Here is a 12528-nt window from a genome sequence, read left to right as displayed (position 1 = left end):
TGCAGCTCTTTAATCTGTGAAGGGTCTCAAATTCCAGCTGCAATTCCAGAATCCTACTGATCATCTGCAGCAAATCATATTTTAATGGGCAAATAAAACATAATTAGTACTTTTTCATTACCACTAGTTAAGAGAAAAGGCAGATGGGTAGGTTTTGTGCCCAAAGTGATAAATTTTTATGGCAATTTTGCAAGGAGTTATAAAGATGTAGAGATCTCAGAATAGGCAGAAGTAAGGATAATGGATGGGATTTTCAAAAGCACTTTTGCTGATGTAACGCTACTCCCATTATCATTAATAGCAGGTGTGGGCCACTTGTGAATATATCTCATTGTGTGTGTGTGTCCCCATGTCTACATGGAGCAGATAGTCATTGTACTTTAACCCACACATTGACTGGAAGCTCTGGAAATGCTGAACAGGCTTTTTGTTCTGTTTTCTCTGTATGAGTAACCACATGAAATGATGTTGCCAGTGATGTTTTGTGGCACTAAAATCTTCTGAGAGTGGAACAGGTATAACTCAACAGGATCTGAGTCCATGATGTGTAAGCCAGAGGAAGTACTAGAGCAATAACAGATCAGATTCCCATCCATTTATGTTACAGTAAATTCAAACTAACGCCAGTAACATTAGTGAAAGGACTTCTAATTCATGCTGGTATAAATGGGATGAAACTGAAGCTTGCCATCTGTGGTAATGACTTGGTTTAATTTACAGTTTCTTTGAAATAAAAAGTGCATTATCTTGACAGCTCCAAAACTCATCCCACTTGAGGAGAGACCTACCTCTCAGGACCTCTCCAGGCACATCCATTTCTTGCTTTTATGCTGAAATTGTTAGTAGGATACTAGTTATAAAGGTGGTTTCTCTGATATACAGAGCTCCCAGTAGAGTGATTACACTCTACAACCACTCATTTCACATAGGTCTTTGAACAGCCATCACATGGTAACCGTTTTCATTCACTATCAAAATGTCTTGCTTGAACTGATGAGTTGAAAGTGAAGGGCCCCATATCCCATTACCCCAGCACAAAAACCTCCAGTTCCCTTATCTGATTTAAAGATCCATCTCTACCACATGCTAACAACTTTTATTTCTAAATGGGACGCTTCATCAAACCTCTACTGAGATTTTTTTTTTCCCTTGTATTTCTTTTCCTGTCACCACATTTTACTAAGCTGTTTACAATGAGCAATGGCATCTCAGAATGAACTGGGGAATGCTGCTGTGGCAGTGGGAGGGAAAGGAGCACTGTCTGTGTGCCTGATGACTTGACATATATGCAAACCCTCATTTTACTAGAGCACTCTTGGCAAGCTTTCCTCATGTGTGTCCACTGCTATTATTGTTGTTATTATTAATTTAGTGGTGCTGAAAGTACAAGATTTATATCCTGAGAGTTTGAGGTTATCCCTTACTCTGTGTCTGCATGGAACAAATGTGACAAAGACCAAAAGACACTAAACCTTCCCAGCAAAATCTCCATTACTTTCTCATCTATCTAGCCAGAATCTTTATTGGGTTGCATGTGTAAATCTCTTTGTAGGCATGGCAGATACCATGGATTTATTGTCTATTTAGTCCTGCTGAATGCAACTCTGATAGCTTTGGTATGATGCAACGTGTCTGTAATTTGCACAGGGAACAGGACTGCTGTACAAAAGTAATTTATATATTGACAGGAAAAAAGACACCTTTGGGGGCTCTGGAATTGTCCAAGTGACTGAGATGTGAAATGGCATATCCCAGAATTGACCTCAAATATGCTTTTTTTCAGGGTCTAATCTCATGTGTATATATGTTCTCACATATTACATATTAATGCATATTTGAGGTTCTTTGTTAGGCCTTGAAGGGAACATACTCTCTGCAGGTGTGAACTTCTGTTTCCCTATTATATGCACTTGGAAGAGCTCTTGCATTCCAAAGTATGCAATGCTCCCATGTTGCCATTGCTCTAAAATCTTCCTTACCCTTCTGCAGATGGCCTGGTGGATTGCATGGACCCAGACTGCTGCTTGCAGCCCCTGTGCCACGTCAATGCACTGTGCCTGGGCTCCCCGGACCCCCTGGACATCATCCAGGAGACACAAGCCCCCATCTCCCAGCAGAGCTTGCATTCCTTCTACGACCGGATCAAGTTCCTCATTGGCAAGGACAGCACTCACATCATCCCAGGAGACAATCCTTTTGAAGGAGGGTAAGTGAATTGGGTTGGATTGCATAAGAGGTAAAGCATAAGCCACTCAGCCATTTTAAGATATGGAATGGCAGCAAGATGCAGAACATGGAGATTGAGAGAAGCAGATATGTGAAGATTTTTGTGGCTGTTGTAGTTCTATTGACTCTCTCCTTACCTGCAATGTCCTGCAGCCAGTGAGATAATTCTCTCCCAATGCACAAGGGCAGTTGCATCTTTCCTCAATTCTCTTACATCAGGGAGTGAAAGCTATCCATTCATCAGGGCTTTCCCATTTCCAGTGACTTTTCCAGAAGCATCCACTGAACAGCACTGGTAGAACTTCCATTGTCAGACACAAAAGACAAGGAAACTTAAATGATAATTTACAATCCATAATGTGACTGTTACAGGCTTCAAAAGAACTGACAAAAATCTTGCAGCCTAACGAGGGTGATTAGAGTGATTTCCAATGTAAATAATCAAGTTGAACATAGAATGTTTTTCATACTGAGACATTCTTTATCACTGCAATCATCAAGAATCAGGATCTGGCAAAGAAATTCTAGGCAGCTCACTTCTGTGACTGCATCTCAGCCATTTGTTTAAGAACATGCCTGACTGTCAGGGGAGATCATCTCTGTAAAATCATGTGCCACCATATTGCACACCTTGGGGTGTCAGATTCTTAGATCATTCAGTGTCTGCTGTGAACGTTGCCTTTCAGAAGTGGTGACCAAGAGCCAGGAAAGGTTTCTCAACACTTGGTTTAGGCTGCTTTGAATTCTACCCACTCATTAACTGCTTACTTTCATCTTTCCCCCACACAGCAATGAATAGGTTGGAATTGAAAATATATAACCCTCATCTTTGTGCAGGTATTTGTTTCAGCAATTACATCTCAGCAGGCCTCACAGGCCCTTCTAGGTCTGACCTAATACTCTTCCATGAAGGGACATTGCCAGCGTCTCTTGGGTACTATCTCCCATGTATTGCCATCTCCAGTGGTCTACAGGCAATCTTCAGACATGAACCACTTAGAAGCACACCAGTGTCAGGGAGTTGGCCTAATATGATAGATTCCCTGATTTGTCTTGCTGCCAAACCCTTCAGAGTGGGCTGACAACAGTGATTCAGATGAAGGCCAAATACTCATTGTGTTGCAAACTGTTGTACTTCATCAGCATTCTGGAGATTGCAGGTTCTGGGTACTGAACAGTCCGGACTGTGGACTAAATGTTAGCACCGTGAATTCTCTGCTGTCAGGTGTTGTGATTTGTTGCTGTAAAATCAGGCTTTGGAATATAAAATAGATAATGCTCACAATTTCATTTTTCTGATGTATTTAGGGTTCCAATTCATCAGCTGAACTGGCAGGCAGAAGCTTTTCCATAGAGGATTCCACTGTCAGGTCTATGTGTGTGTGTTCTAATAGGTAGAGAGTTTTGTGGACACATGTCCCTGTTTGCTGAACTTCTCCATTTAACTCAAGAACTATGGAAGTCTTCATACAGATAAAAAAAGACTGCAGCATCTCTTTAAAGGCTGCTTGCATTCAGCTGCACACTGAGGTGGGGAAAGTAATTGGAATTTCTCATTCATACAGTGAATTTGCTTCTGGGAGTGCCAGCAGAAGGACTGCGTCATTTAGGGTCAGATAAACTCCTACAGGAGCTAGATATGTTTCATAGACTTGATGATAGATCTCTATGGAATTACAAACAGTCTATAGACATCCTACGAAAGGAAGATTTGGGATTCAGAAGGAGCACCTGATAGCAGAAATGTTTATCTGGTGTATGGATTTCTAGAGTGAAGGAATGCAAAGATGCAGATCGATAGGAAAGGGTTTAATGATTGCTTTTCATTAACTGCAGTGGAACTAATAGATGGGGCTCCTTGTTCCATTTAAGTTAACACAAAGAATTATACAGAGATAGCAATGATTTATGAGGCTGCCATTCTTAAAATATCAGCATAGGGTGTGTATCACCAAATATAGTCTACAGGGATGTCACCTCAAGCAGTGATTGCATTGCATCTCTCAAGTTAAATATCTTGACTCATCACAGCAGCAGTTGCAAATAACAGTGAAGGACCTCAACAGAAGGTCTATTTTCTCCTGAGACAGCACCCCAGCATGTAGTCCAGGCTTATCGGTCTGTTGGGTTGCTAAAAATGCCATTACTCTTTTTGGATCTTAAAAGACATGATGTGTTTCTGTTAGTTCTTAAAGATCTTATAGATCTGGATAAGTTCAATGGTTGGAAGCAGTTTTTTGCTTATTTGACTTCTCTCTGTAGTTTCAGTTGTCTGTTTTCACCACATAGAAAGCTGAACCCTTCAACAGCTGTCTCTTGTCACCCTGGAAATGGCAGTGTTTCAGCAGAGGTCAGAGAGTGGCTGCTCAGTGGAGGAGTGTGGGCTGGGATACAAATAGTCTGGGCAAATGAGACTATTTCCATGTGTGGATATGCCCTTCCTACAGTAGTGTTATCACTGTTGAATCTCTTCCAGCTGATTTTACAACAGACAATTGATACCATCCCTCTTATCCATGCAACTGCTCGGTGTTCCCATGAAGATCACAGCAGCAGCTGTGGGCGAGATGAACCATTTTCATCTCTCCTTCCAGCTTCTGGCTTAGTACCTTGTCCAACAGCAGGGAAGACAGGGGATATTTTTGTTTTGATGGAGGGCTCCAGCATCCTGCCTTAGGACAACCCTCTCCCTTCCATTGCTGCTGCTGTGATGCATGAAGCCTTCTCTTTCTTGCTGGAACATCCTACATCTTTCTATCCCAGCACCAGCATTCTCATGGGGTAGAAATGGAGTTGGATCCGTGCCACTTGCTGTGAGCAGTTCCTCACAAGCAGGCAACACAGAGGTGATGTAGACCTTTGTGTCCTGTGTATCTGATGTCCTACAGACACACCTGTGGCACAGACACACTCAACATTCCAGTCAGGAACCACAGCCTGCTCCTCAGGGCTTTGCCAGGTCATGGCTGGCTGATTATCACTCCTGGGGGAACCCCAGCACATTTACATTCCTGGATGGCCTATGCTGAAGTGGCAGCAGCATGAAGGAGATGACTGAGTATCTATGCAATATATTTCCTGGGCTTCAGAAACGTAGCTTAGCTACCCTTTAGAGAGAACAGCAGTACAGATCACCTAATGGATACAAATAAATGAATGCCTCATGACAGCTAGCCTTTGAGTGAATTTATTATTGAATTATGCTCCAGCTTTTTAAGAACAAGCTGAGCTGACAAGCTCCCTTACCACTGCAGAAGAAAAAGAAAGACAATGATAAATTACGCTGATGGATAAAGGTAAAGACCTTGTCTCCTCCGAAATACCAGCAATTATATATTATTCATGTTTGGGAAGAAAAAAATAATCATTGCCCATATTGAAATGAGTGTTTATGATGATAAAGCAAGTAGCTAAATTAAATTCTGAATGCACAGAATGTCTTTTCACATCATTTTGATGAACAGATAACAAGTACTCTTCTGCTACTTGATCGTTCTCGTATTGATTTTGAAACCACTTACTCTTGCTGTTTGCTTTGTATTTTTAAGCCATTCTTAGTTGTCCATCACCATAAGGAGCAGCACAAGATGCAGCGGTGTCAAGTTGTTGACTTTCAAGTAGGACACCTGATATATTTGTTCTCTCTTGAGGGACAGTGTCAGAAAATTGCAAGAACAGGCTAAAGTCTTGATCCACCGAGCCTTTTATGTTAAGTGTTGGCATAGGATTAGAGCCCCTCAGAAAGGCATGTGCAGAATGGGCATTTTTTACAATAAAAGAAATGAAAAACAATCAGGTGATTTTTGAGTAGGTGTGTTTTCTACCCCTTCTTTTTGGGGACAGATTGTGTCTATCCTCTTGCTGCCATCAGTATTAACCCATCCCAATTACATGGGCAGCTAGAAATAACCAACTGAGTTATAAAGACACATCAGAGAGCAGGATCTGCTTTCAGCTGCAACAGGAGTCACGTATTGCCCTCAAGTCAGTGGTCTAAGTACAAAAAGTAGTTAGTTTTCATGACTGAATGTTCTGATCAGAATTAAAGGCAAGGAAGGAGAGGCAATGGGGTAGCCTTCTGTGTTAGGGAGTTGACTTAGTTGACTATTTAGATGGTGAGGATGGGGTCAAATGTTTATGAGTGAGAATTAGAGTGAGGAACAACAAGGCTGATATCATAGTGGGAGTCTGTTATAGACCACCCAACCAGAATCAGAAGGTAGATGAGATGTTCTTTAGGCATCTGGGTAAAGTCTCGAGATTGCCAGCCCTTGCTCTCAGGGGGGCTTAAACTTACCAAATGTCTGCTGGAAATACAGCACAGCAGAGAGGAAACAGTCCAGGAGGTTCCTGCAGTGTGTGGAAGAGAATTTCCTCATGCAGCTAGTAGGGAGCCAACAAGGGAAGGCACCTGACTGGACCTGGTGTTTGTGAACATACGAAGGTCTTGTGGAAGATGTGATGGTTGGAAGCCACCTAGGACACAGTGAAATAAGATTGAGTTCTGATCCTCAGAGAAGCAAGGAGGGGGGTCAGCAGAACTGCTAGCTTAGACTTCCAGAAGGTAGACTTGGAAATGTTTTGGAAATTGGTTGCCAAAGTCCCTTTGGAGGCAGTCCTGAAGGGGAAAGGAGTCCAGGAGGGATGGACATTCTTCAAGAAGGAAATCTTAAAAAAACATCTGTCCCCATGTGCAAGAACATGAGCTGGAGGTGGTGGGGAGGGGGAAGATAACCATCCTGGCTGAACAGGGAGCTTCTGCTGGAGCTCAGGAGAAAAAAGAGAGTTTATTACCTTTAGAAGAAGGGTCAGGCATCTAGGATTGTCCCCTTGTACTCAGCTTTGGTGAAGCCACAGCTCAAATACTGTGTCCAGTTTTGAGCCACTCACTCTGAGAGGGAAATTGAGGGGCTGGAGCTTGGCCAGAGATGGGCAACAAAGCTGGTGAAGGGTCTGGAGAAGAAATCTGATGAGGAGAGGCTGAGGGAGCTGGGGTTGTTTAACCTAGAGAAGAAGAGGCTGAGAGGAATGTGATCACTCTCTGTGACTAGCTGAAGGTCTCTTCTCTCCAGTAATGAATGACAGAACATGAAAAGATGGGTTTAAGTTGTGCCAGAGGAGGTTTAGATTGGATATTAGGAAGAACTCTTTCACCGAGACGGTTGTTAAGCATTGGAATGAGCTGCCTGGGGATGTAGAGGAGTCCCCATCCCTGGAGATATTGCAAAGCTAAGGTGCTGAGGGCCATGGGTTAGTGATGGGCTTGGCAGTGTGAGGTGAGGGGTTGGACTTGATGATCTTTAAAATCTTTTCCAACCAAACAATTTGATGATCCTTTCTCCACTACTGAGTGACAAGGTACCTGTAAACATGTTACTCCACCTCTCTGTGTTCCCCTGTGTGCCAGGATGAACAATGTACCTTATTGATCCATCTGTGGAGGGTTTTACAAGCACTGTTAGATGCAAAGATGGACAGGTATGCTAAAAATGCATGTGTGCACCATTGTACCATAAATAAATAAATAAATGGGTTTCATTGTCAGACTTGAACTGCATCAGTGCCAAGTCCCATCAAAACCAAAACTGTGAATATTGATCATGGCCAAAGAACAACAAAGAGAGCAGGTGAGGATCAAAATGTGTTTCAAAACATTTTGGTAGTCCTGGCTCAGTGATGCTGAAGGATATTACAATGACATCTGGGTATCCTTAAAGGAAGACATTCAAAGCACCTTCTCTTTTCCTTTCAAACATTTGTTCCCACACCTGGAAGGCTGCAGGTTTACCCCAGCAGATCTTCCTGAGGTTCCTTCACAGGTAAACCAGAGTGCTCTGTCTTTTCTGTATCTCAAGGAAAGTGGTGTTTTGTTACAGCAGAGCAAGAAATACTTCTTTTCTAGACAAAGACAAAAAGAACTAAACACATCAACTTTCTGTTGGTGATTTCTCCTGAGTTGGCTTGTCCAGCTCATGGCTCTGGCCCAACTCCAGCAAGATGTGGCTCCATTTGTCTGGCAGTGAAATGCTGTGGGTGGGATGCACCCACTGAACTGCAGCAGCCCTGAAGGCTTGTGGATTCAGGAGTTCATGGAGCACAGCAGCTCCCTGGCTTTGGACAGCATTGAAAGATAAATGCTGCATCTGTTTGAGAGTGTGTCACAGGTATTAGACACCATGCAGCATCCCTGAGAGGGAGCACTCATGGCACAGCATGGTACCCACAGTGATGGGAATGAGATCAAGCTAGCATAGCACCTCTTCAAACCCTCTCCTTCCCAGTATTACTGTCTTACAAAGGCATCATTCTGCTTTTGTTGCTTTCTGGTTAAATGAACTACTTATTAGCTGCAAATCATAATTTTTTAAAAGATGGGAGGATAAGGAGGATTTTTCAAAGAATTAGTGGGTTTTATTTTGGTAACTACTGCTTTTAAGCACAGGAGAGCATACTTGTACCTTTTTGATGTACTGCCTTTGTTGTTTGCCTTCTTGGTGTACTGCCTTTTGTTTGCCTTTTTGTTTTGATATTAAATTCTGTAGTATGGTATTATTTCAGCTTCAAATGATTGTGAGTTAAACAGGGCATTATTGCCATACAATAAACTAATGCAGTATATGCAGCTACTTCCTTCTCCTCTGTGGAATTTGTACCCAGAGGATTCTATGAAAACATTTTTAAGGGTTTTTCTCTATAGTATAGTGTAATCATAATGTAATTATACTCCCCTTTCACGAGTGGTAGTAGAATGAAGTTCTGTGTACAGTCCTTAGAGAAACTGGGGTGCAGGTTTTTAAGAAACATTTTAAAACTCTGGATATCTGTTACCAAGCACAAGCTCTTGAGAAGGCTCTTTCAAGTGTGGTTTGGGCATGCTACCAGGATCAGGCAAGACAACCAGTATAAATGTTGCACTATCTTGTACCCAGGATTAAAAGGTCTCAGGTGATACCTGTGTACCTAGGAGCTCTTGAAGTGTGCAGAAAGCCAAACTCAAGTCTTCAAAATTCCTAACCAGAAGAAACTAATGAGTTAAGTACCTCCTGGATTACACAGGTGCTGACATGCACATTTGGTTTTAGGAGTCTAAATTACAGTGTAGATGCTGATGCATTCTCTTGGATCTGGCATGTAGGTATTTGATTAATATTTATTCAATATTCAGAGAAGAGAGCTGCCACATGCCCATTGTTTTACTTTACTGGTTGATGGACATATCTGGTGTGATAACTATGAGCTGAGTCAGTAGCTCCATTCAATGTAATAACATCACTAGAAGCTACTGTTCAATGAGAAGATTTGATTATGTCATTACTGCATAATTCAAATTACTGCTCTTGAAATTAAATACTGGTTCACTCTTGTAATGATTCTCATGTGGGACACTGGCATATTCATTCTGCAAAAAGCTGGAGATTTTTCTGCCCTAAGCAATTTGCTGCCTCGCCTCTGCAGAGGTTTGCTTGACTCCAGACCAGACTGGAGAGCTTGAGCACCCCTTGGCCTGCTCAGTGCAGAATCTCCTTAACCATTTTAAATCTATGGGAAAACTGATGTGAGCTGAGTCCGTTGGCTTTGCACTGATTGTAGTAAAGCTCAGCTTTGCCAGATCAGCTGTAGGGCAGTGGCCACTAGTCATTGGATGCTAAAGCTGAGTCCAAGCAGAGTTTTCAACTATTTCCAGAGATCAAGACAAGTCTATCCCTTGAGTGTGACATTTACTTGCTAAATTACTTAAAACCTCCTACACACAAAAGCACTTTTAAAATCCCACTCATAAAATCTTATCTATTTTACCAAACCATTTTTTTTACCTAATTCTTTCAGATGATTAGAAAAGTATCAGGCAGTTTACATGCAGCTAAATAACTTTCTCTATGATCACCAAAAAGAGAGTTCATTTCATAATTAACCTGGAAACCATGTCTTTTTCTTTCTGTTCTGCTCAATTTTACTTTCATGGTGCCTCAAACTCAATGTAAGGAATTGCTTTTATTTTGGCTCATCTGCAGAGCTGAACACGTGGCCACAGATTACAAAATAAACACCAGTCATAAAATACTATAATAACACACAACTGATAAATTCTGCAGGCTTTTTTTTTTTGTGAAGACTTGACATGAATGCATTATTCATCTCTGGAAGTTATTGCACCATAATGTCTTTACCTCTCATAGAAGTAATGGTTATAGGATCACTGCTGAAAAATTATGAAATGGGCATAATTCAGTATTAGGTGGAAAAACTGCCTTGCACCTTACAAGTTACTGAATGCTTGGCTTGGATTTTATAGACCTAAAATGTCTTTCTGATTCTTTGAGATCTCATGCAAAGCAAGATAGTGTTTCTTTGTCTTTGCTGGAGTGAAGGAATCATCAACTTATAACTCGTTGCTTAGTCAACCACATTGGGAAATAAAGGATTCTTCAATGAAACTCTGCAGTAAAGCACAGCCCAACTTGATTATGTGTTGCATTTCCTACAAAACTCTGGTCTAAAATATTTTCACTTAAATAGTAGTTGGAGACAGTTTTATTATTTCAGGGACCAACACTAGTGTCTCTTTCTCTTCATTTGTTATTTGCTGAGCAGCCTTCCTGTATCCTTTATCTTCCTACCTTCCTGTCAGAGCTCAACTGAGAAATCTTGGGATGCAAAAATAGTGAGTCAATGAGGCACAGAGACTCAAGATGTTTTGGATGGCAGAAGCAGCATCTCTTCCCAAATGTGGCCAGATTGCTTGGCAGATCAGAGAGGAAGATTGTGCTTTCATGAAGAGAAAAAGGACACACATTGAGGAGGTGAAGAAGGTTTAAATCTTGGGAGAAGTTTTCAAAGCAGTGAGTGCCTGAGTCTTTCAGGAATGGAGCCATCAGGGAATTGTTTTGAGAGCAATGAGCTTTGGATCGTGGGTTTTCTAGAAGTGGTGGGTAGTCCTCAAAAGAGATTACATTTTCTTACTAAGCTGTCATGCAATAAAGATACCTTCTTTTCCTTTTGGATGGGCTACAACTAGCAGTCTCTAATATTGCTAAAAAAGATGTTGCCAAAGGGGGTATTTCAGAACTATCAGTTTATATGTCTTCACAGAGCAGAATGGAGTCAAATGCACGCAGTGGGGAGCTTAAGAAACTGGACAACAGCTGGTCACATAACCAAATCCCCTCATGGCTACTAAAAGTATCAGATGAAGAAGTCCCACTGTTTTGATACTGGCAGCTTAGACCAGATCTAAAGAGACAACAAGAATAAAAGCTGCATCTAGAGGTGTTATTGGAAATCTTGATTAATAAGCACCTCCCTCTTGGATTTCAAATACCAACTTCATTAGCCACATTGGTAAAAGTACCCAAGCCTTATGTTACTTTTTCACTTGCCCTTCTTCAGACAATTTAAGTACTGGATTTTCATTCATTTCACTCATTTACTAAATGTTTTCTAGAACATCTAAAAGACTGTAGAAGGCTTCTTACAAAAGGTTGACAGCTAAAGACCACATCCGTATAAAGACTCATCAGCATCTTCACCCTTCAGTGATGGGACCTTATAAATAGCTTCGCTGAGTAAGTTAAACAAGCAGAGCAGATACTGTTTCTTGCTGCAAACAACTTAGAATCATCACCTACTCTTTTTCTCCCAAGTCTCCCACTCTGTCAGCTGCTCAGTGCAAGATCAGTTGCAAACCGTGTCTGTCAGTGCCATTTTAGCAAGTCCCTGTTATGGACTTGGTTGAATGTCAGCATGTTGAATCCCTTTGTCAGACTGAGACAGGCATTCTGCTGCTTCCTTTATTGGCAAACTTCTTGGCTGAGCCTAATTAACCATTTAGGATTATAGAATCATAAAGTTCTATGGGTTAGAAGGGACCTTTAAAGGTCATCTAGTCCAGACACCCTGTAGTGAGGAGGAATGTCAAATAGATCACATTGCTCACAGCTCCCATTGCTCAGAGCTCTGTCCAGTCTGACCTTGAATGTTTCTAGGGATGGGGCATCAACCACCTCTCTGCTCAACCCATGCCAGGGTTTCACAAAAAAGAAAACTTCCTTATATCTAGTCTGAATCTCTTTATGTTTAAAACCATTGCTCCTTCTCCTATTGCTACAGGGCCTACTCAATCCATCTGGATTTGTATCTCAGCTGCCTGACGTGCCAAACCCTTTCAGAAACTCACTTGTGCTATCTGGGTTGGTGCAAGGGTCTTTCTGGATAACTACTCTTTGGTTTAATTTAAGTATGTCTTTCTTGTTTAACAATCCCTTCAGCAGGATCTTTTCCATGCTTTTTCCTAACCTTAATTTC

At 41.6% G+C, this 12528-nt stretch overlaps 1 protein-coding gene across 6 annotated transcripts in view; it reads left to right on the top strand.

Moving 5' to 3' along the window:
- Positions 1-12528, top strand: part of TENM4 (teneurin transmembrane protein 4) — a 611632-nt gene that overhangs the window by 507630 nt on the left and 91474 nt on the right. For all 6 annotated transcript variants that reach the window (XM_061990604.1, XM_061990638.1, XM_061990629.1 and 3 more), the window contains one exon: positions 1990-2206. In XM_061990604.1, coding sequence (XP_061846588.1) covers positions 1990-2206 — 217 coding nt within the window. The remainder of the gene's footprint in view (positions 1-1989; positions 2207-12528) is intronic.

The sequence above is a fragment of the Colius striatus genome, chromosome 1, assembly GCF_028858725.1.
Source record: "Colius striatus isolate bColStr4 chromosome 1, bColStr4.1.hap1, whole genome shotgun sequence".
Classification (NCBI taxonomy): domain Eukaryota; kingdom Metazoa; phylum Chordata; class Aves; order Coliiformes; family Coliidae; genus Colius; species Colius striatus.
Note: the sequence above shows the minus strand (reverse complement) of the source record. Positions and strands in the feature narration are given on the sequence as shown.